Raw genomic sequence first — 25,714 nt, 5'->3', positions numbered from 1 at the left:
TTTCCAGCTTCGTCGTTGTCACCTGTTGTTCCAGCTTCGTCGTTGTCACCTGTTGTTCCATCTTCATCGTTGTCACCTGTTGTTCCAGCTTCGTCGTTGTCACCTGTTGTTCCAGCTTCGTCGTTGTCACCTGTTGTTCCAGCTTCGTCGTTGTCACCTGTTGTTCCATCTTCATCGTTGTCACCTGTTGTTCCAGCTTCGTCGTTGTCACCTGTTGTTCCAACTTCGTCGTTGTCACCTGTTGTTCCAGCTTCGTCGTTGTCACCTGTTGTTCCAGCTTCGTCGTTGTCACCTGTTGTTCCATCTTCATCGTTGTCACCTGTTGTTCCAGCTTCGTCGTTGTCAACTGTTGTTCTATCTTCATCGTTGTCACCTGTTGTTCCAGCTTCGTCGTTGTCACCTGTTGTTCCAGCTTCGTCGTTGTCACCTGTTGTTCCAGCTTCGTCGTTGTCACCTGTTTTTCCAGCTTCGTCGTTGTCACCTGTTTTTCCAGCGTCGTCGTTGTCACCTGTTGTTCCAGCTTCGTCGTTGTCACCTGTTGTTCCAGCTTCGTCGTTGTCACCTGTTGTTCCAGCTTCGTCGTTGTCACCTGTTGTTCCAGCTTCGTCGTTGTCACCTGTTTTTCCAGCTTCGTCGTTGTCACCTGTTTTTCCAGCGTCGTCGTTGTCACCTTGTCAGTGTGTGTGTGTGTGTGGTGTTTTAAGGACCATTAAGGCAGTGTTTCCTGCTCTCAATAAGTGGTGTTCAGATGAGAGCACTACATAAGAGGAGTTAACTCCCAAGAGGACCTCTTAGTAGCTGCAAGTGGCACTCAGGAGGGGAGGAGAAGAAGAGGAAGAGAAGGAGGAGAGCGGGATGAGGGAGTACTCACCTAACATATCACAGGTGAAGGAGAGGACTCACCTAACATATCACAGGTGAAGGAGAGGACTCACATAACATAACACAGCTGGAGGAGAGGACTCACCTAACATAACACAGGTGGAGGAGAGGACTCACATAACATAACACAGCTGGAGGAGAGGACTCACCTAACATAACACAGGTGGAGGAGAGGACTCACCTAACATAACACAGGTGGAGGAGAGGACTCACCTAACATAACACAGGTGGAGGAGAGGACTCACCTAACATAACACAGGTGAAGGAGAGGACTCACCTAACATAACACAGGTGAAGGAGAGGACTCACCTAACATAACACAGGTGAAGGAGAGGACTCACCTAACATAACACAGGTGAAGGAGAGGACTCACCTAACATAACACAGGTGGAGGAGAGGACTCACCTAACATAACACGGGTGAAGGAGAGGACTCACCTAACATAACACAGGTGGAGGAGAGGACTCACCTAACATAACACAGGTGAAGGAGAGGACTCACCTAACATAACACAGGTGGAGGAGAGGACTCACCTAACATAACACAGGTGAAGGAGAGGACTCACCTAACATATCACAGGTGAAGGAGAGGACTCACCTAACATAACACAGGTGGAGGAGAGGACTCACCTAACATAACACAGGTGAAGGAGAGGACTCACCTAACATATCACAGGTGAAGGAGAGGACTCACCTAACATAACACAGGTGGAGGAGAGGACTCACCTAACATAACACAGGTGGAGGAGAGGACTCACCTAACATAACACAGGTGAAGGAGAGGACTCACCTAACATAACACAGGTGAAGGAGAGGACTCACCTAACATAACACAGGTGGAGGAGAGGACTCACCTAACATAACACAGGTGAAGGAGAGGACTCACCTAACATATCACAGGTGAAGGAGAGGACTCACCTAACATAACACGGGTGAAGGAGAGGACTCACCTAACATAACACAGGTGAAGGAGAGGACTCACCTGACATAACACAGGTGGAGGAGAGGACTCACCTAACATAACACAGGTGGAGGAGAGGACTCACCTAACATAACACAGGTGAAGGAGAGGACTCACCTAACATAACACAGGTGGAGGAGAGGACTCACCTAACATAACACAGGTGAAGAAGAAGACTCACCTAACATAACACAGGTGAAGGAGAGGACTCACCTAACATAACACAGGTGGAAGAGAGGACTCACCTAAGACAGGTGGAGGAGAGGACTCACCTAAGACAGGTGGAGGACTCACCTAGCCTGACGTAGAGCAGGTACTGCATGGAGGCACGTGGTGTTGGGTCCAGGATAGTACCTTTCATGGCAACATGAGCGATACAGAACTCCACTACCACACAACCTGACAGGATGACCAGGTACCCTACCACGTGTTCCCTCAGCTCAGCCCAGCACGAGGCGCCGGGGCCATCCCTGCTGCCCACCACACCGTAGATGGCAGCCAGCACGATCAACCTGTAGGAACACCACCAGACAATATATCTTAATCCTCTCACTGACTCCCCAAATAACTAAGATATACTAGTAAATCCCTAGACTAGTATATTTAATCCTGGAGAAGATTAATAAATTTCTAGAATAATACAAAACATCTCTAAAATAGTTTAACAAATTCTAGATTTGTTTAATGAATCCCGAGACTAGCATAATAAATCTCTAACTAATTTAGTAAATCCCTAGAGTAGTTAAGAAAATCCATTGACTAGTTTATTAGTTTATTTAAACCCTAAAATATATTGGTTTATTAAATCTCTAAAATATTTTTTTTTATTATCACACTGGCCGATTCCCACCAAGGCAGGGTGGCCCGAAAAAGAAAAACTTTCACCATCATTCACTCCATCACTATCAACACAAATTTCGTAAATTTCTAGAAATCCCCCTTTAAATGGGACATACCAAGGATAAATCCTTATACGAAGCTAGTAAATCCCTTGACTAGGTTTCTCAGTTTCTAGAATAAATCGGTAAATCTGAGACTAAGATAGGAAAATGTGTAGACGAATAAACTTGTAAGTCACCAGAATAAACCCGTAAATTCCTCGAATAAATTTGTAAATACCTCGAATAAAACCGTAAATCCCTGGAATAAACCCGTAAGTCCCTCGAAAAATTTTTTAAATTCCTCGAATAAAACCGTAAATCCCTCGAATAAACCTGTAAATCCCTCGAATATATTTGTAAATATCCTGATTGAACCCGTAAATCCGTCGAATCAACTTGGAAGTCCCAAGAATAAATCCGCAAATCCATCGAATAAACATGTATAAATCACCCAGTTAAGTCCGAAAATCACCTCGCAAATCTCTCGAATAAACTTGTAAATCCGCCAGTGAATACACTGTTAAGCAAAAAAAAAAGAAAGAAAAAGGTGAATCCTTAGACCAGAGTAAATTCGTAAATTGATGGGAGAGGCACCAATAGGCCTAAAGTAGGCCTACAGGTTTCTGGGGTTTAAACCCTAGAAAAAATTACCTACTTTCTCTGTAAAAATCATCGGATATGTAAATCACTGCACTAGTTTCTTCGTGTTTGTAAATCTGACGACTAAACTCCCACATAGAAATATATTTACAGTTATTTCCACGTTGGAGTTTAGTTGTGATGTTTACAAACATTAAGAAACTAGTGTAGCGATTTACATATTTACGGCTCACAACTGATGGATCCGGGTTCGATCCTGGAGCGAGTAGGTATGTCGGTAGGTCCGTGGTGCCTGCTTACCCAACAGTAACTAGGTACCTGTTACAAAAAAGGCGATTTCTAATAAGCTTAGAGATCTCCAGTGAATACTAGAAAGGACTGCCCTTCTAGCATCCAGCCTGTTACTGGGTTTTGTAACAAGTAGTCAGTATCCTGGTCCAATTATCCATTAGAATTTAGTAAGATTCAGTAGTGCTTCAGGATTACAACTGGTAGGCTACTAAATAAAGAAATTAAAATTTATTAAATTTATTAACAATTAAGTTGTCTAGGCGTATATTATCAAAGTAAATTATAGTAATCAGTTGAATATAATACAGGATAAAGGTTGGTACACTTCTCTGGTGTACAGTAGTATTGTGCTGAAGGTACATATCACATCTTTATGGCTTTTAAGTACCGTCTGGTACATTGTTAACATTTAATAAAATAATACATATATATACGAGTAAGTTTGTGTATATGTGTGTAAGTGCTCTAAGTAGTTCGCTATGTCTCAAGACTCGACTAGACTTAACCAGTGACTGACTAAAAGTACTCACATAAACTAACTTCTTGACCAACCTGGCAATCAGAACAGCTTGCTTGAACAATAAAATGACTGATAAGCCGAACAGCAATATAACAAGAAACAGCGACACAGAATCAGGAACAAGGAGATAATATAACGACACTAAGTAGGGACCATCAGCAGATCCTCCACAAAAGTCACAAAACTCCCAAACTACTGAATCTAAGTTCAGCATTAGAAAATCCCCAACTGTGACAGTATACAGATACCAGTACATGTTAGGTCAGAAGCTACAGCTCAGGACCTGAGTTTCTCAGTGTGTCTGTGTGACACACAACCTCAGTACAACGTCGAAAATCACTAAGTCTAGACTATGTTCTGTGAACAGAGTTACACAGAGCCAACAACAAGAAAGCGACAGAAATGATCTTCCAACAAGTACCCACAAGGGAGAGCTGGTGTGGGACGTCTTGTTAGAAGAACATCACACAGACAAGAGACCGCACATCCCAGACAGACTACTCCAGGCGAGGTGTGATCCCCCCCTGATCACGTGACTCCGTGGACTGCTGCTGCCCAGAAACACAGAGAAGCCGGCAGGGAAACGAGCGAAACGATTGTTAGACAATGCTGTCAGCTACTTAACACTCGAACTATGAGCACTGAATATATATATATATATAAATGCTACATCCTACCTAATAATATAACTAAGTCAAATAATAATATAAATCAATATATTTACGATTTAACTAATATCGCAAATATAAACAATATAAAATTATATGAACAGGTAATATACATTATATACATTGTGACCCATTCAGGGGTGGCAATAGTACCCCAGACGAGTGCTAGTTGCTTCTCAGTGAGCATCCCACGGGAGGTAGTACACCTTAGACAGGTATGAAGGGTGGAATGAGCTGAGCTGGGATAACAGCGCTTAACATGCAAATGAGCTGAGCTGGGATGAGTTAATAACCTTTAAATAAAACGAAAGGGATAAGAGCTCTTACCCTGTAAATGTCCCGTGTGTAAACATATGGTTGGTCAGTAAGAGGGAGGTGAGATGAGGAGAGGTGAGGTGAGGAGAGGAGAGGAGAAGTGAGAAGAGAGGAGAGGTGAGGAAAGAAGAGGTGAGGTGAGGAGAGGTGCGCTTGGTATAGTACTTACATGACAGGTGCGGGAACATGGCTCTGATATAATTACTTCATTTAAACATTAATTAACACTTAATGAGGAACAAACATTACTGTGATTATGTTGAGTTGATGAGTTTGTTGATACCCTGTGTGTGTGTGTGTGTGTGTGTGTGTGTGTGTGTGTGTGTGTGTGTGTGTGTGTGTGTGTGTGTGTGTGTGTGTGTGTGTGTGTGTGTGTGTGTACTCACCTATTTGTACTCACCTATTTGTGGTTGCAGGGGTCGAGTCCTAGCTCCTGGCCCCGCCTCTTCACCGGTTGCTACTGGGCCCTCTCTCTCCCCGCTCCATGAGCTTTATCAAACCTCGTCTTAAAACTGTGTATGGTTCCTGCCTCCACTACGTCATTTTCTAGGCTATTCCACTGCCTTACAACTCTATGACTGAAGAAATACTTCCTACTATCTCTCTGACTCATTTGTGTCTTCAACTTCCAATTGTGGCCTCTTGTTTCTGTGTCCCCTCCCTGGAACATCCTGTCTTTGTCCACCTTGTCTATTCCACGCAGTATTTTATATGTCGTTATCATGTCTCCCCTGACCCTCCTGTCCTCCAGTGTCGTCAGGCCGATTTCCCTTAATCTTTCTTCATAGGACATTCCCCTTAGCTCTGGAACTAACCTTGTCGCAAACCTTTGTACTTTCTCTAGTTTCTTGACGTGCTTTATCAAGTGCGGGTTCCAAACAGGTGCTGCATACTCCAGTATGGGCCTGACATACACGGTGTACAGTGTCTTGAATGATTCCTTACTAAGGTATCGGAATGCTGTTCTCAGGTTTGCCAGGCGCCCATATGCTGCAGCAGTTATCTGATTGATGTGTGCTTCCGGAGACATGCTCGGTGTTATACTCACCCCAAGATCTTTCTCCTTGAGTGAGGTTTGCAGTCTTTGGCCACCTAGCCTATACTCTGTCTGTGGTCTTCTGTGCCCTTCCCCTATCTTCATGACTTTGCATTTGGCAGGATTAAATTCGAGAAGCCATTTGCTGGACCAGGTGTCCAGTCTGTCCAGGTCTCTTTGAAGTCCTGCCTGGTCTTCATCAGATTTAATTCTCCTCATTAACTTCACATCATCTGCAAACAGGGACACTTCTGAATCCAACCCTTCCGTCATGTCGTTCACATATACCAAAAATAGCACTGGTCCTAGGACCGACCCCTGTGGGACCCCGCTCGTCACAGGTGCCCACTGTGATACATCATTACGTACCATGACTCGTTGTTGCCTCCCTGTCAGGTATTCTCTGATCCATTGCAGTGCCCTTCCTGTTATATGCGCCTGTGTGTGTGTGTGTGTGTGTGTGTGCATGTGTGTGTGTGTGTGTGTGTGTGTGTGTGTGTGTGTGTGTGTGTGTGTGTGTGTGTGTGTGTGTGTACTCACCTATTTGTACTCACCTATTTGTGGTTGCAGGGGTCGATTCACAGCTCCTGGCCCCGCCTCTTCGCTGATTGCTACTAGGTCCTCTCTCTCCCTGCCCCATGAGCTCTATCATACCTCGCCTTAAAACTATGTATGGTTCCTGCCTCCACCACATCACTTTCTAGGCTATTCCATGGCCTGACTACTCTATGACTGAAGAAATACTTCCTAACATCCCTTTGATTCATCTGAGTCTTCAACTTCCAATTGTGACCTCTTGTGTCTGTGTCCCATCTCTGGAACATCCCGTCTTTGTCCACCTCGTCTATTCCGCGCAGTATTTTATATGTCGTTATCATGTCTCCCCTGACCCTCCTGGCCTCCAGTGTCGTCAGGCCGATTTCCCTCAACCTTTCTTCATAGGACAATCCCCGTAGCTCTGGGACTAGTCTTGTTGCAAACCTTTGCACTTTCTCTAATTTCTTGACGTGCTTGACTAGGTGTGGATTCCAAACTGGTGCTGCATACTCCAGTATGGGCCTGACGTAGATGGTGTACAGAGTCTTAAACGAATCCTTACTGAGGTATCGGAACGCTATCCGTAGGTTTGCCAGGCGCCCGTATGCTGCAGCAGTTATCTGATTGATGTGCGCCTCAGGAGATATGCTCGGTGTTATACTCACCCCCAGATCTTTTTCCTTTAGTGAGGTTTGCAGTCTTTGGCCATCGAAACTATATTGTGTCTGCGGTCTTCTTTGCCCTTCCCCAATCTTCATGACTTTGCATTTGGCAGGGTTAAATTCAAGGAGCCAGTTGCTGGACCAGGCTTGTAGCCTGTCCAGATCTCTTTGTAGTCCTGCCTGATCCTCGTCCGATTCGATTCTTCTCATTAACTTCACATCGTCTGCAAACAAGGACACTTCTGAGTCTATCCCTTCCGTTATGTCGTTCACGTATACCAAGAACAGCACAGGTCCTAGGACTGACCCCTGTGGAACCCCGCTTGTCACAGGCGCCCACTCTGACACCTCGTCGCGTACCATGACTCGTTGTTTCCTCCCTGTCAGATATTCTCTGATCCATTGCAGTGCCTTTCCTGTTATGTGTGCCTGGTCCTCTAGCTTTTGCAGTAACCTCTTGTGAGGAACTGTGTCGAAAGCCTTCTTGCAGTCCAAAAATACGCAGTCGATCCACCCCTCTCTCTCTTGTCTTACTTCTGTCACCTTGTCATAAAACTCTAGTAGGTTTGTGACACAGGATTTTCCTTTCCTGAAACCGTGCTGGTTGTCAATTATACACTTGTTTCTTTCCAGGTGCCCCACCACTCTCCTCCTGATGATCTTCTCCATGACCTTGCATACTATACACGTTAGAGATACAGGTCTGTAGTTTAGTGCCTCATGTCTGTCTCCCTTTTTAAAAATTGGGACTACATTTGCCATTTTCCATACCTCAGGGAGTTGCCCAGTTTCAAATGATGTGTTGAAGATCTTTGTTAATGGCTCACACAATATCTCTGCTCCCTCTTTAAGGACCCATGGAGAGATGTTGTCTGGTCCCACCGCCTTTGAGGTGTCAAGTTCGCATAGCAGCTTCTTCACCTCCTCCTTGGTTATATGTACCTCATCCAGCACTTGCTGGTGTGCCCCCCTGTTCTGATTTCTTGGAGTCCTACTGGTTTCCACTGTAAATACCTCTTTAAATCTTGTGTTGAGCTCCTGACATACCTCTCGGTCGTTTCTTGTGAATTCCCCATCACCCTTCCTCAGTCTGATTACCTGGTCCTTGACTGTTGTTTTCCTCCTGATGTGGCTGTACAACAGCTTCGGGTCAGTCTTTACTTTTGATGCTATGTCATTTTCATATTGTCTCTGAGCCTCCCTTCTTATCTGTGCATATTCGTTTCTGGCTCTTCGGCTGATTTCTTTATATTCCTGAGTTCTCTGTCTTCTGTACCTTTTCCATTCTCTAGTACACCTAGTTTTTGCCTCCCTACACCTTTGGGTGAACCAAGGACTTGTTCTGTTCTTCCCATTATTTCTGTTTCCCTTGGGAACAAACCTCTCCTCTGCCTCCTTGCATTTTGTTGCTACATAGTCCATCATTTCTTGTACTGGTTTTCCTGTCAGTTCCCTCTCCCACTGAATGTCTTGAAGGAAGTTCCTCATGCCTGAGTAGTTCCCCCTTTTGTAGTTTGGTTTTTCCCAGCCTATTCCTGCTACTCTCTCCACTTGGAGCTCAACTATATAGTCGAAGCACAGAACCACATGATCACTAGCTCCCAGGGGCCTTTCATACATGATACCCTCGATGTCCGAACTACTCATGGTGAATACAAGGTCCAACCTTGCTGGTTCATCCTCTCCTCTCTCTCTGGTAGTGTCTCTAACATGTTGATGCATGAGGTTCTCCAGTACCACATCCATCATCTTGGCTCTCCATGTTTCGGGACCCCCATGGGGCTCCAGGTTTTCCCAGTCAATCTCCTTGTGATTGAAATCACCCATAACTAGTAACTTTGCTCCCCCCATGTGTGCTCTCCTGGCCACCTCGGCTAGTGTGTTGATCATTGCTCTGTTGCTCTCATCGTATTCGTCTCTTGGCCTCCTGCAGTTCTGTGGTGGGTTGTACATTACTGCAATTATCACCTTATGTCCCTCAGACTGGATTGTTCCTACTGTGTGTGTGTGTGTGTGTGTGTGTGTGTGTGTGTGTATGTGTGTGTGTGTGTGTGTGTGTGTGTGTGTGTGTGTGTGTGTGTGTGTGTGTGTGTGTGTGTGTGTGTGTGTGTGTGTGTGTGTGTGTGTGTGTGTGTGTGTGTGTGTGTGTGTGTGTGTGTGTGTGTGTGTGTGTGTGTGTGTGTGTGTGTGTGTGTGTGTGTGTGTGCATGTGTGTGTGTGTGTGTGTGTGTGTGTGTGTGTGTGTGTGTGTGTGTGTGTGTGTGTGTGTGTGTGTGTGTGTGTGTGTGTGTGTGTGTGTGTGTGTGTGTGTGTGTGTGTGTGTGTGTGTGTGTGTGTGTGCATGTGTGTGTGTGTGTGTGTGTGTGTGTGTGTGTGTGTATGTGTGTGTGTCTGTGTGTGTGTGTATGTGTGTGTGTGTGTGTGTGTATGTGTGTGTGTGTGTGTGTGTGTGTGTGTGTGTGTGTGTGTGTGTGTGTGTGTGTGTGTGTATGTGTGTGTGTGTGTATGTGTGTGTGTGTGTGTGTGTATGTGTGTGTGTATGTGTGTGTGTGTGTATGTGTGTGTGTGTGTGTGTGTGTGTGTGTGTGTGTGTGTGTGTGCGTGTGTGTGTGTGTGTACTCACCTATTTGTGGTTGCAGGGGTCGAGTCTTAGCTCCTGGCCCCGCCTCTTCACCGGTTGCTACTGGGCCCTCTCTCTCCCCACTCCATGAGCTTTATCAAACCTCGTCTTAAAACTGTGTATGGTTCCTGCCTCCACTACGTCATTTTCTAGGCTATTCCACTGCCTGACAACTCTGTGACTGAAGAAATACTTCCTAATATCTCTCTGACTCATTTGTGTCTTCAACTTCCAATTGTGGCCTCTTGTTTCTGTGTCCCCTCCCTGGAACATCCTGTCTTTGTCCACCTTGTCTATTCTGCGCAATATTTTATATGTCGTTATCATGTCTCCCCTGACCCTCCTGTCCTCCAGTGTCGTCAGGCCGATTTCCCTTAACCTTTCTTCATAGGACATTCCCCTTAGCTCTGGGACTAACCTTGTCGCAAACCTTTGTACTTTCTCTAGTTTCTTGACGTGCTTTATCACGTACGGGTTCCAAACAGGTGCTGCATACTCCAGTATGGGCCTGACATACACGGTGTACAGTGTCTTGAACGATTCCTTACTAAGGTATCGGAACGCTGTTCTCAGGTTTGCCAGGCGCCCATATGCTGCAGCAGTTATCTGGTTGATGTGTGCTTCCGGAGACATGCTCGGTGTTATACTCACCCCAAGATCTCTCTCTTTGAGTGAGGTTTGCAGTCTTTGGCCACCTAGCCTATACTCTGTCTGTGGTCTTCTGTGCCCTTCCCCTATCTTTATATGAAGACTTTGCATTTGGCGGGATTAAATTCGAGAAGCCATTTGCTGGACCAGGTGTCAAGTCTGTCCAGGTCTCTTTGAAGTCCTGCCTGGTCCTCATCTGATTTAATTCTCCTCATTAACTTCGCATCATCTGCAAACAGGGACACTTCTGAGTCTAATCCTTCCATCATGTCGTTCACATATACCAAAAATAGCACTGGTCCTAGGACCGACCCCTGTGGGACCCCGCTCGTCACAGGTGCCCACTGTGATACATCGTTACGTACCATGACTCGTTGTTGCCTCCCTGTCAGGTATTCTCTGATCCATTGCAGTGCCCTTCCTGTTATATGCGCCTGATGCTCTAGCTTCTGCACTAATCTCTTGTGAGGAACTTTGTCAAAGGCCTTCTTGCAGTCCAAGAAGATGCAATCAACCCACCCCCTGTGTGTGTGTATGTATGTGTGTGTGTGTGTGTGTGTGTGTGTGTGTGTGTGTGTGTGTGTGTGTGTGTGTGTGTGTGTCTGTGTGTGTGTGTGTGTCTGTGTGTGTGTGTCTGTGTGTGTCTGTCTGTGTGTGTGTGTCTGTGTGTGTCTGTGTGTGTGTGTGTGTATAGTCACTTATTTGTACTCACCTATTTGTGGTTGCAGGGGCCGAGTCATAGCTCCTGGCCCCGCCTTTTCACTGATTGCTACTAGGTCCTCTCTCTCCCTGCTTCATGAACTTTATCATACCTCGCCTTAAAACTATGTATGGTTCCCGCCTCCACTACGTCACTTTCTAGGCTATTCCACGGCCTGACAACTCTGTGACTGAAGAAATACTTCCTAACATCCCTTTGATTCATCTGAGTCTTCAACTTCCAATGGTGACCTCTTGTTTCTATGTCCTATCTCTGGAACATCCTGTCTTTGTCCACCTTGTCCGTTCCGCGCAGTATTTTATATGTCGTTATCATGTCTTCCGTGACCCTCCTGTCCTCCAGTGTCGTCAGGCCGATTTCCCCTAACCTTTCTTCGCAGGGCAATCCCCTTAGCTCTGGGACTAGTCTTGTTGCAAACCTTTACAATTTCTCTAATTTCTTGACGTGCTTGACCAGGTGTGGATTCCAAACTGGTGCTGCATGCTCCAATATGGGCCTGACGTAAATGGTGTACAGAGTCTTGAACGATTCCTTAATGAGGTATGAGAACGCTATCCTTAGGTTTGCCAGACGCCCGTACGCTGTAGCAGTTATCTGATTGATGTGCGCCTCAGGAGATGTGCTCGGTGTTATTCTCACCCCAAGATCTTTTTCCTTGAGTGAGGCCACCTAGACAATACTGTGTCTGCGGTCTTCTTTGCCCTTCCCCAATCTTCATGACTTTGCATTTGGCAGGATTAAATTCAAGGAGCCAGTTGTTGGACCAGGCTTGTAGCCTGTCCAGGTCTCTATAGTACTGCCTGATCCTCGATCGATTTGATTCTCCTCATTAACTTCACATCATCTGCAAACAAGGACACTTCTGAGCCTATCCCTTCCGTTATGTCATTCACATATACCAAAAACAGCACAGGTCCTAGGACTGACCCCTGTGGAATCCCGCTTGTCACAGGCGCCCACTCTGACACCTCGTCACGTACCATGACTCCCTCTCAGGTATTCTCTGATCCATTGCAGTGCCTTTCCTGTTATGTGTGCCTGATCCTCTAGCTTTTGCAGTAACATCTTGTGAAGAACTGTGTCGAAGGCCTTCTTGCAGTCCAAGAAAATGCAGTATCTCCACCGCTCTCTCTCTTGTCTTCCTTCTGTCACCTTGTCATAAAACTCCAGTAGGTTTGTGACACTAGATTTTCCTTCCCTGAAACCGTGCTGGTTGTCGATTATACACTTGTTTCTTTTCAGGTGTTCTACCACTCTCCTCCTGATGATGTTCTCCATGACTTTGCATACTATACACGTTAGTGACACAGGTCTATAGTTTAATGCCTCATGTCTCTCTCCTTTTCTAAAAATTGGGACTACATTTGCCATCTTCCATACCTCAGGTAGTTGCCTAGTTTCAATGGATGTGTTGAAAATCTTTGTTAGTGGTACACACAGCATATCTGCTCCCTCTCTAGGGACCCACGGGGAGATGTTGTCTGGTCCCATTGCCTTTGAGATATCAATGTCCCTTAGCAGCTTCTTCACCTCCTCCTCAGTTGTATGTATATCATCCAATACTTGTTGGTATATTCCTCGCTGGTGTCCCCCTCTGTTCTGACCCCCCAGAGGCCTTCCTGTCTCCACTGTAAATTCTTCCTTAAATCTTATGTTGAGCTCCTCACATACCTCTTGATCGTTTCTTGTGAGTTCCCCACCTTCATTCCTCAGCCTGATCATCTGGTCTTTGACTGTTGTCTTCCTCCTAATGTGGCTATACAGCAGTTTTGGGTCAGACTTTACTTTCGATGCTATGTCGTTTTCGTACTGTCGCTGGGCCTCCCTCCTTATCTGTGCATACTCGTTTCTGGCTCTTCGACTAATCTCCTTATTTTCCTGGGTCCTTTGCCTCCTGTACCTTTCCCATTCTCTGGTGCACTTAGTTTTTGCCTGCCTACACCTTCGGGTAAACCAAGGACTTGCTTTGGTCTTCCCATTATTTTTATTGCCCTTGGAAACAAACCTTTCCTCTGCCTCCTTGCATTTTGTTGTTACATATTCCATCATCTCGTTTACTGACTTTCCTACCAGTTCTCTGTCCCGCTGAACCTCTTGCAGGAAGTTCCTCATACCTGTGTAGTCCCCCTTATTATAGTTTGGCTTTACCCATTCAATTCCTGTTACCCTCGCCACTTGTAACTCTACTATATATTCAAAACTCAGAATCAAGTGATCGCTAGCTCCAAGGGGCCTCTCGTAAGTGATGTCCTCAATGTCTGAACTGCTCAGGGTGAACACAAGGTCCAGTCTTGCTGGCTCATCCTCCCTTCTCTCTCTGGTAGTGTCCCTGACATGTTGATGCATGGGGTTTTCCAGTACCACATCCATCATCTTGGCTCTCCATGTTTTGGGACCCCCATGTGACTCCAGGTTTTCCCAGTCGATCTCCCTATGGTTGAAATCGCCCATTACCAGTAACTTTGCTCTGCTCGAGTGAGCTCTTCTTACTAAATCAGCCAGTGTGTCCACCATCGCTCTGTTGTTTTCTTTGTACTCCTCTCTTGGCCTCCTGCAGTTCTGTGGTGGGTTATACATCACTCCAATGACTACTTTATGTTCCCCAGACTGAATTGTACCTACTATGTAGTCCCTTTCTCCAATCACGTCCATACCTTCCATTTCCTCAAATCCCCATCGTTTTTTTATGAGCAGTGCAACCCCTCCTCCCCCTCTACTCCTATCTTTCCTCAGGATCTGATATCCCGTTGGGAAGATTGCGTCTGTTATTGTCTCAGCGAGTTTCGTTTCTGTGACTGCTATGATGTCTGGGGATTTCTCGCTGATTCTTTCGTGCCACTCCTCATATTTATTCGTTATTCTGTCTGCGTTTGTGTACCAAACTTTCAGCTTCTTTTTCATAACTGTGGTCCTGGAAGAATATTGGTGGTTGGGGGAGTGGGAGCCCTGGTGGGAGCCTATGGGGGACTGTGGTGTGGGTGGAGTTTGTGATGAGGGGGGTGGGGTCAGAATGCCCATAGGGGGCAGCTGTAGGGGTGAAGTTTGTGATGTGGGGGTTGGTGGCAGAGGGAACAGTGTGTGGGTTTTGGTTTAGATTGCTCAGCTGCATTGGGGTTGTCATGGTTGGAGTCCTTCTGCGGGAGTTTTTGCGGGGTGTGTTTGCCCTTCCTCCTGTGTCTGGGTCCTGCTCATCTTCATCATTTCCTCTTGTTCCTCCTTGCATCTCTGTACCCTCTCTTTCAGTGCAGTTCTTTCTTCTTATGTTCTGTTGCGATCGAGGTATACTCTCCGGTACCCTGGTTTGTCCCTCAGTCGTGCTTTCTCTTGCAGGATCCTGGTTCGAGCTGATTCTTCCTTGAAAATGACTTTGACAGGCCATTTCCTTCCACTCACAAACCACCTAATTCTCCGAAAATTTGTCACCTGGATCATATCGCCCTCACCTATTGTTTTCATGATGCCTTCAATTGCTTTTTCCTCCTCCTGTTTTTTTTTTCATCGTAGGTGTCCCCTTCGGCTTCTTGAAGCCCATAGACAAAAACTGACCTCTCCCTTTCCTCCTCCCACTGAGTCTCCCTTTGCATCCTCTGAGGTGTTTTAGTTCCTTCCAGTGGAATGTTCTTGCCATCAATCCCTGTCCTTGCTGAAGCCTCTATGCACAGTGAACTGTCTTTCATGATCAGCTGTTCCTTGCTACTGCAGTTGGTTGTTAGAATTTCTGCATATAACATACCTTTGTTGTCTTCAGACCTGTCATTTGATCTTAGTGTGCTCCTCCTCTTTTCCCTGGCCCCACGGGGGTCTGATAGGGCCTTCGCGTGCAGCATATCTCCTTTGTTTCTTACCATCCCCTTGTCTGAATTATCATTTGTCTCTCTAATCTGTTTTAGGTTTTTCAGTTCTTCTTCTAAGCACTGTATCCTAGCTTCTGCTGCTAAGACCTGTACTTCCCACTTCCTGCACTCTTCAGCTATCCTCTCCTCTATTATCTTGCCAAGCTCTTCTGTCGTCCTTCCTCACTCTTCCTCCCTTTTTTTAGAGCTCTAACTCCCAATCTTTCCTCCCAGGTTTGTCCACCAGATCTCTGGTTTTCCTCCCTCTTGCGCCACCCATTTTTTTTCTTACCACAGACAGAAGCTTATGTATTTTGCCACAGAGAGAAGTTTATGAATTTCCAGGGTGTGTGGGGGGAGGAGGGAGAAGGTTAGAGGAAAGAGAGAGAGAGAATAAGAGGGAGAGAGAGAAAGGGTAGAAAGAGGGAGAGAGAGGAGGGAGGATGGGGTTGAGGGAAAAAACTAGGGGAGAGAGAGAGAGAGAGAGAGAGAGAGAGAGAGAGAGAGAGAGAGAGAGAGAGAGAGAGAGAGAGAGAGAGAGAGAGAGAGAGAGAGAGAGAGAAAGTGAGAGAGGGATAAAGACAGAAAGCAGGAGGGGGGAGAGAGGGAAGGACTGGGTTAGGGGGGTGCGCGATCAGTTTCTACGAGTATGCTGGCTGAGGAAGGGAGAGAGAGAAAGTGTACTCGCCTAATTGTACTCACCTAATTGTGGTTGCAGGGGGTCGAGACACAGCTCCTGGCCCCGCAAACCTTTGCACTTTCTCTAGTTTCTTGACGTGCTTTATCAAGTGCGGGTTCCAAACAGGTGCTACATACTCCAGTATGGGCCTGACGTACACGGTGTACAGTGTCTTGAACGATTCCTTATTAAGGTATCGGAACGCTGTTCTCAGGTTTGCCAGGCGCCCATATGCTGCAGCAGTTACCTGGTTGATGTGTGCTTCCGGAGACATGCTCGGTGTTATACTCACTCCGAGATCTTTCTCCTTGAGTGAGGTTTGCAGTCTTTGGCCACCTAGCCTATACTCTGTGGTCTTCTGTGCCCTTCCCCTATCTTCATGATTTTGCATTTGGCGGGATTAAATTCGAGAAGCCAGTTGCTGGACCAGGTGTCCAGTCTGTCCAGGTCTCTTTGAAGTCCTGCCTGGTCCTCATCTGATTTAATTCTCTTCATTAACTTCACATCGTCTGCGAACAGGGACACTTCTGAGTCTAACCCTTCCATAATGTCGTTGTGTGTGTGTGTGTGTTAGTTACCATTTTGTCCTAGGCACATGTCGATTAGACACTAGGCCTGTTGTATATACGTGCATGTATGTGTGTGTGTGTGTGTGTACTCACCTAGTTGTACTCACCTAGTTGAATTTGTAGGGGTCGAGTCCAAGCTCCTGGCCCCGCCTCTTCACTGGTCGCCACTAGGTCACTCTCCCTGAACCATGAGCTTTATCGTACCTCTGCTTAAAGCTATGTATGGATCCTGCATCCACTACATCGCTTCCCAAACTATTCCACTTCCTGACTACCCTTTGGCTAAAGAAATACTTCCTAACATCCCTGTGATTCATCTGTGTCTTCAACTTCCAACTGTGTCCCCTTGTTGCTGTGTCCCATCTCTGGAACATCCTGTCTTCGTCCATCTTGTCAATTCCTCTCAGTATTTTGCATGTCGTTATCATGTCCCTCCTATCTCTCCTGTCCTCCAGTGTCGTCAGGTTGATTTCCATTAACCTCTCCTCGTAGGACATTCTTCTTAGCTGTGGGACTAGTCTTCTTGCAAACCTTTGCACTTTCTCTAGTTTCTTTACGTGCTTGGCTAGGTGTGGGTTCCAAACTGGTGCCGCATACTCCAATATGGGCCTAACGTACACGGTGTACAGGGTCCTGAACGATTCCTTATTAAGATGTCGGAATGCTGTTCTGAGGTTTGATAGGCGCCCATATGCTGCAGCAGTTATTTGGTTGATGTGCGCTTCAGGAGATGTGTTATACTCTGGTGTTATACTCACCCCAAGATCTTTTTCCTTGAGTGAGGTTTGTAGTCTCTGGCCCCCTAGACTGTATTCCGTCTGCGGTCTTCTTTGCCCTTCCCCAATCTTCATGACTTTGCACTTGGTTTGGTTGAACTCCAGGAGCCAATTGCTAGACCAGGTCTGCAGCCTGTCCAGATCCCTTTGTAGTTCTGCCTGGTCTTCGATTGAATAAATTCTTCTCATCAACTTCACGTCATCTGCAAACAGGGACACTTCGGAGTCTACTCGTGTGTGTGTGTGTACTCACCTAATTGTACTCACCTAATTGTGGTTGCAGGGGTCGAGACTCAGCTCCTGGCCCCGCCTCTTCACTGATCGCTACTGGATCCTCTCTCTCTCTCTGCTTCCTGAGCTTTGTCATACCTCTTCTTAAAACTATGTATGGTTCCTGCCTCCACTACTTCACTTGCTAGGCTATTCCACTTGCTGACAACTCTATGACTGAAGAAATACTTCCTAACGTCCCTGTGACTCGTCTGAGTCTTCAGCTTCCAGTTGTGACCCCTTGTCCCTGTGTCCCCTCTCTGGAACATCCTATCTCTGTCCACCTTGTCTATTCCCCGCAGTATCTTGTATGTCGTTATCATGTCTCCCCTGACCCTTCTGTCCTCCAGTGTCGTCAGTCCGATTTCCCTTAACCTTTCCTCGTACGACATTCCCTTGAGCTCTGGGACTAGCCTTGTTGCAAACCTTTGTACTTTCTCTAACTTCTTGACGTGCTTGACCAGGTGTGGGTTCCAGACTGGTGCTGCATACTCCAGTATGGGCCTAACATACACAGTGTACAGTGTCTTGAACGATTCCTTATTAAGGTATCGGAACGCTATTCTCAGGTTTGCCAGGCGCCCGTATGCTGCAGCGGTTATTTGGTTGATGTGTGCCTCCGGTGATGTGCTCGGTGTTATGGTCACCCCAAGGTCTTTCTCCCTGAGTGAGGTCTGTATTCTTTGTCCACCTAGCCTATACTCTGTCTTCGGTCTTCTTTGCCCCTCCCCAATCTTCATGACTTTGCATTTGGCTGGATTGAATTCGAGAAGCCAGTTACTGGACCACATGTCCAGCCTCTCCAGGTCTCTTTGCAGTCCTGCCTCATCCTCGTCCGATTTAATTCTTCTCATCAACTTCACGTCATCTGCGAACAGGGACACTTCAGAGTCTATTCCTTCCATCATGTCGTTCACATATATCAAAAATAGCACTGGTCCTAGAACTGACCCCTGTGGGACCCCGCTCGTAACAGGCGCCCACTGTGATACCTCTTCACGTACCATGACTCGTTGCTGCCTCCCTGTCAGGTATTCCTTTATCCATTGCAGTGCCCTTCCTTTTACGTGTGCCTGATCCTCCAGCTTCTGCACTAATCTCTTGTGGGGAACTGTGTCAAAGGCCTTCCTGCAGTCTAGGAAAACGCAATCTACCCAACCCTCTCTCTCGTGTCTTACTTCTGTTACCTTGTCATAAAACTCCAGGAGGTTTGTGATACAAGATTTGCCTTCCATGAACCCATGCTGGTTTTCATTTATAATCTTGTTCCTTTCCAGGTGTTCGACCACTCTCCTCCTGATAATCTTCTCCATGACTTTGCACACAATACATGTCAGAGACACAGGTCTGTAGTTTAATGCCTCGTTTCTGTTTCCTTTCTTAAATATGGGGACTACATTAGCTGTCTTCTATTTCTCAGGTAGTTGCCCAGTTTCAAGGGATGTGTTGAAGATTGTGGTTAGAGGCACACACAGCATCTCTGCTCCTTCTCTAAGGACCCATGGGGAGATGTCCGGTCCCATCGCCTTTGAGGTGTCAAGGTCACTTAAGAGCTTCTTCACCTCCTCAGTTGTTCGTATGTCATCCAACACTTGTTGGTATATTCCCTCTTGATGTTCCCTTCTGTGCTGTCTTCCCACAGCCCTTCCTGTCTCTACTGTAAAAACTTCCTTAAATCTCCTGTTCAGCTCCTCACATACCTCCTGATCATTTCTTGTGAGTTCTCCACCTTCTGTCCTTAATCTGATCACCTGGTCTTTGACTGTTGTCTTCCTCCTGATGTGGCTATACAACAGTTTCGGGTCAGTCTTGATTCTCGATGCTATGTCATTTTCATACTGTCGCTGGGCCTCCCTCCTTACCTGTGCGTACTCATTCCTGGCTCTGCGACTGATCTCCCTATTTTCGTGTGTTCTCTGCCTTCTGTACTTTTTCCATTCTCTATTGCACTTTGTTTTTGCCTCCTTACACCATCGGGTAAACCAGGGGCTTGTTCTGGTCTTCCCGTTGTTACTGTTGCCCTTGGGAATAAACCTTTCCACTGCCTCCTTGCATTTTGTTGTTACATATTCCATCATTTCATTTACTGGCTTTCCTGCCAGTTCTCTGTCCCACTGGACCTCCCGCAGGAAGTTCTTCAACCCTATGTAGTCCCCTCTTTTATAGTCAGGCTTTTCCCATTCTACTCCTGTTATTCTCTCCACTTGCAGCTCTACTATGTATTCAAAGCACAGAACCACGTGGTCGCTAGCTCCTAGGGGACTCTCATACTTGATGTCCTCAATGTCTGAGCTGCCCAGGGTGAACACAAGGTCCAATCTTGCTGGTTCATCCTCCCCTCTCACTCTGGTAGTGTCCTTAACATGTTGGTGCATGAGGTTTTCCAGCACCACGTCATCCTGGCTCTCCATGTTTCGGGACCCCCATGTGGCTCCAGGTTTTCCCAGTCAATCTCCCTGTGGTTGAAATCCCCCATAACCAGCAACTTTGCTCTGCTGGAGTGAGCTCTTCTTGCCACCTCAGCAAGTGTGTCCACCATTGCTCTGTTGCTCTCTTCATATTCCTCTCTTGGCCTCCTGCAGTTCTGTGGTGGATTATACATCACTGCAATGACCACTTTGTGTTCCCCAGACTGAAGTGTACCTGCTATGTAGTCTCTTTCTCCCGTCTCATCTATTCCTTCCATTTTCTCGAATTTCCATCTGTTTTTTACGAGCAGAGCAACCCCACCTCCCCCCCTGCCCCTTCTATCTTTCCTCATGATCTGGTATCCTGGTGTGTGTGTGTGTGTGTGTGTGTGTGTGGCAAGTTTCCTTGTTGTATGTATATATACGTATGTATATGTGTGTGTATATATATATATATATATATATATATATATATATATATATATATATATATATATATATATATATATATATATATATATATATATATATATATATATATATATATATATATATATATATATATGTCGTGCCAAATATGTAAAACTGGTCAATTAGCAAGAACTCATTTAAAATTAAGTCCTTTCCAAAATTTTCTCTTATACGTTTAAAGATACATTTTTTCATTAACGTTAATGTAGAAATTTTTAATTATGCACCAAAAGGAACTTAGAAAACTTACCTAACCTGATTATAACATGCACAATTTAATTTAACCTAACCCAACTAAATATATTTTAGATTTGTTTACATTAATTTAATACTAAACAAACACAGTGAAATATATTTTTTTCGTTAGGTTCAGAATGATTTTGGCGAAATTATTGCATACACAAATTTTCGCTTGCTCTATATGCTATTTAAGCCAAGATCGCAAGTTCTGCCTATTCGGCACGACATATATATATATATATATATATATATATATATATATATATATATATATATATATATATATATATATATATATATATATATATATATATATATATATATATATATATATATATATATATCTTCTTCTTTCAACGTACCAGCCGTATCCCACTGAGGTGGGGTGGCCCAAAAGAAAAAACTGAAGTTTCTCCTTTTAAATTTAGTAATAAGTGGTCCCTCGATTATCGACGGTAATCCGTTCCTGGAAGCCGGTCGATTATCGAAATGGTCGATTTACGAATCAATTTTCCCCATAAGAAATAATGTAAATTCAATTAATCCGTTGCTGACACCCAGAAGTATTAAAACAAAAAAAATTTTTACATGAAATATTCATGTAGTACATAAACAATACAATGGGAAATGATGAATGAAACATTAACAGCATAACACTTGCCTTTATTGGAGATTCTTCTTAGTGTATGGGAGACTGGAGGAGGAGGAGAGAGTGGATTGTTTATAGTTTGGAAGGGGAATCCCCTTCCAGCAACACCTCAGGTACCATTTGCTTTTCTGGGGTTGCTTCTTTTCTCTGTTTCTTAATGCCACTAGGACCAGCTTGAGAGTCACTGGAGTCCTGTCTCGCAAAATAACTGTGCAGAGAGCTCTGTTTCTGGCGTCTCTTTAAAACTTCCCTAAAATGGGCCAAGACTCTGTCACTGTACAAGTTGCCGATATGGCTTGCAACATCCTTCTCTGGGTGATGTTTCTCCATAAATCTTTCCATCTTACCCCACATAGTAAAAATCTCCTTAATTTCTGAAGAAGGCACCTTCTTCCATCTCTCTTCCTCCTCCTCTGCAGCAAGATTCTGAGCTGCGATCTGTTGTTCTTCCTGCTGAAGCTCTTGCAGCTCCTCAGTGGTTAGCTCTTCGTTGTGGTCCTCCACCAACTCTTCCACATCCTCCAAACTCACATCCAACCCCATGGAACTCCCCAGTGCCACACTAGAGTTCAAAACTGACATAGGCTCATCAGGGTCAGCCCCAAACCCTTCCAAATCCCTCTTGTCGACACAATCTGGCCACAATTTTCTCCAAGCAGAGTTCAAAGTCCTGGTAGACACTCCCTCCCAAGCCTTACCTATAAGGCTTACACAATGGAAAATACTGAAATGTTCTTTCCAAAAATCTCGTAGGGTCAAGTGAGTGTCTGAGGTCACATTGAAGCACCTTTCAAATATTGCTTTGGTTTACAGTTTTTTAAAGTTTGCAATGACCTGCTGGTCCATGGGTTGGAGGAGAGGAGTGGTATTCGGGGGCAAGAACTTTACTGAGATGAACCCAAACTCCTTCAGAATTAGGTCATCCAAGTTTGGTGGATGAGCAGGTGCATTGTCCATTACTAGCAGGCACTTGAGATCCAATTTCTTCTCCAGGAGGTAATTCTTCACACTAGGGCCAAACACTTCGTTGAACCACTCGACAAAAATTTCCCTCGTGACCCATGCCTTATTATTAGATTTTCAAAACACACACAATTTACTCTTCATAACATTATTTTTCTTAAATGCTCTGGGATTTTCAGAATGGTACACTAGTAACGGCTTCACTTTGAAATCCCCACTAGCATTAGCACAGAACATTAGCGTCAGCCTGTCTTTCATAGGCTTGTGTCCTGGCATTGACTTTTCCTCTTGTGTAATGAAGGTCCTCTTTAGCATTTTCTTCCAGAAGAGGCCTGTTTCGTCACAATTGAACACTTGTTCAGGTTTCAGTCCTTCAGCCTCTATGTACTCCTGGAATTCATGCACATATTTTTCAGCCGCCTTGTGGTCCGAACTGGCAGCCTCACCATGCCTTACCACACTGTGTATGCCAGTACGCTTCTTAAATCTCTCAAACCAGCCTTTGCTGGCCTTAAAATCACTCACTTCACCACTATTTGCAGGCAATTTATTTACCAAATCTTCATGCAACTGCCTAGCCTTTTCACAAATAATCGAGGTCATAAGACTGTCTCCTGCTAATTGTTTCTCATTTATCCACACCAATAATAACTTCTCAACCTCTTCCAGTACTGGTGATCTCATTTTTGTCAGCATATTTACCCCCTTTGCAACAACAGCGTCCTTGATTTCCTTTCTCATGGCTATGATGGAAGATATGGTTGAATGATTTTTGTTATACATCCTCGCCAGTTCGCCCACACGTACGCCACTATCATATTGTTCAATGATGTTTTTCTTAAATTCAATGGTATTTCTCACCTTCTTTACCAAAGGTTTGGCACTAGGAGCTTTCTTTGGAGCCATGGTAGCTTATTTAGCACTTAAATAACTTGCAAGCACTAAAATAAATGAAATATTATGAAATATTTCACTGGAGCACGTGAGAGGACCGCCACTAACTGGTAAACAATGGCACACTGGCTTAGAAGGAAGGCTGAGGCGGGTCGAGGCCCGCTTACCTCGTGCATACGCGTCTGGGACGACGGGTCGAGACGGGTCGATAAACGAATTTCGGTCAATTTCCGAGTCAATATTTTGTCGAAAAAACCGGTTGATTTCCGAAATGGTCGACTTTCAGGCCGGTCGATTATTGAGGGACCACTGTATATACAGGAGAAGGGGTTATATATATATATATATATATATATATATATATATATATATATATATATATATATATATATATATATATATATATAAATATATATATATAAACCCCGTAAATCGCCCCGACGGGATCACCAACTATCCTTGGAAGAACGGCATGCTCGTAGCATGGGACTAAACCTATGTGTCCACACTGGCTGACACCTACATCCATCACAGTGTCGGGCGACATGGAGGAGCTGCTGATCAACAGGGAGGAGTACAAGATCAGCAAGTACAGGGATACAGGAACATGATCAACAGTATCAGTTTGTCCCAGTGGGATCACAGACCTTCGGATCATGGGAAAAAAAACACCATACGTTTCCTTAAAGAACTGCGTTCCAGACTCGTTGACACCACCAGGGACCCCAGGGCAGCCCCTTTCATGTTCCAGCGCCTCAGCGTGGCCATCCAGAGGGGAAATGCTTGCTTCATACTTGGCTCGCATCCGGCTTCGGAGGAGCTGGAGGAGATTCATATTCTTTGGTCTATTGTTTGTGTTTTTTTTTGTCACTGTATTCTGCCTATAAATAAAGTTCACATAGAATATAGAATGTAGAATATAGAGGATGGTGGGAGAAGAAGATATTCAAACAACTCCGTACAGAACCTTGAGTTTTCCCTGAGGTACGTTTATTGTCTTCTCTGAGGATGAGGGTCCCCAATACAATTCTAGAGGTGGTACCTCCTTATAATCTTTCCATATATATATATATATATATATATATATATATATATATATATATATATATATATATATATATATATATATATATATATATATATATATATATATATATATATGAAAGTTAGACTACTTCCCTCATGAGTCAGGAAATTCATGGTAGAACTAATCACGTAGTGTTTATTGTGTCTCTGTGTTCTCCCTGCTGTGGATAATATCACGAAACTATGAACAAATGATGGTACTGAATGGTGAAGTGCAACTGGTTTTGCGAGTGATTGCAACGAACATTCCCGAACTAGTGGCAAACATTAGTGTAACATTACCCTAGACACTCAAGCCTTCAATCAAGTCACCAATATCGGCCTTAATGGCGCTGTCAATGCCATAAACTCACATTACACGAGCAAGGTAAGTCTTAATCTCATTTGTAACGCCATAAAGAACTGCAGTCCTTGGGCAGACACAGTGAGATTAGGGCTGTCCTATTCGAGGCCGTAATTAGTGGGCTTTACGCCCAAACCAAGTGATACCACTAAGCATTTCAGATGATAATGAAAGGCTGACATATACTCTCCTCTGGGACAAATTATAAGACTAACAAACTTGTTACTCCACAGCCACAGTGGACCTGGAACGGCACCCCGAAGGCATGACCAGGGAGAGGCTGCTGGACATCATGCTATTAATAGATAAGTACCGATTGCTATATGTGGTTTCATGCAAAAAGTATACTTATTTAACCAGTTCTCCACAGAATTGGTTCTTCGAACGGGATAGTAGGAAATCGACCTGATGACACTGGAGGATAGGAGAGGTAGGGAGGATATGATAACGACATATAAAATACTGAGAGGAATTGGCTAGGTGGACAGAGAGAGGAAGTTCCAGAGATGGACCACAGCAACAAAGGGTCGCAGATGAATCACAGGGACGTTAGGAAGTATTTCTTCAGTCACAGAGTTGTCAGGAAGTGGAATAGTCTGGGAAGGGATGTAGTGGAGGCAGGATCCATACATAGCTTTAAGAGGTATGATGAAGCTCATGGAGCAGGAAGAGTGACCTGGTAGCGACCAGTGAAGAGGTGGGGCCGGGAGCTGTGAATCGACCCCTGCAACCACAACTAGGTGAATACACACACACACACACCAGTACACTGACACACACCAGTATACTGACACACATACCATTACAGAGACACATTCACAAGTACACTGACACACACTGGCATGCACCGGGTATGTTATATTGTATTCGACCTTCGAAACACAACTATTTGGCACGTCCTCCCGACCAGTAAACTGGCAATTCGGCAATTCAGAGTAAAGCAGTTCTGGGCCCCACACTGCTGCATTTATTGTACAGTTCAACCCACCAGTCATGTGGAAGCCGGCTACTTCAGCCAAGGAGATGTCACACTTGTCCACCTGGCTGAGTGGTAGACTCCTGCAGACACTGGTCGTGTCCACTCTTGCCTTGAGTGGTTCCTGGTTGCACTCTTATTACTCTGATACCTTGACATATTAGCCTTGTAAATACTGTAAATACGGGTGAAGAATACATAAGTAAATAAATCTAC

At 45.0% G+C, this 25,714-nt stretch overlaps 1 protein-coding gene across 1 annotated transcript in view; it reads right to left on the bottom strand.

Moving 5' to 3' along the window:
- Positions 1 to 23,898, bottom strand: part of inaE (inactivation no afterpotential E) — a gene marked incomplete in the record, with an annotated part of 149,027 nt that extends 125,129 nt beyond the window's left edge. Inside the window, 2 exon segments of the mRNA XM_070082731.1 lie at positions 2,137 to 2,410; positions 23,617 to 23,898. Coding sequence (XP_069938832.1) covers positions 2,137 to 2,410; positions 23,617 to 23,898 — 556 coding nt within the window.
- Between the last annotated feature and the right edge of the window lie 1,816 nt (positions 23,899 to 25,714).

Source organism: Cherax quadricarinatus, chromosome 8, assembly GCF_038502225.1.
Source record: "Cherax quadricarinatus isolate ZL_2023a chromosome 8, ASM3850222v1, whole genome shotgun sequence".
In the NCBI taxonomy this organism is placed as follows: Eukaryota; Metazoa; Arthropoda; class Malacostraca; order Decapoda; family Parastacidae; genus Cherax; species Cherax quadricarinatus.
The sequence above is the reverse complement of the archived record's forward strand: the minus strand, read 5'-3'. Positions and strand labels throughout refer to the sequence as shown.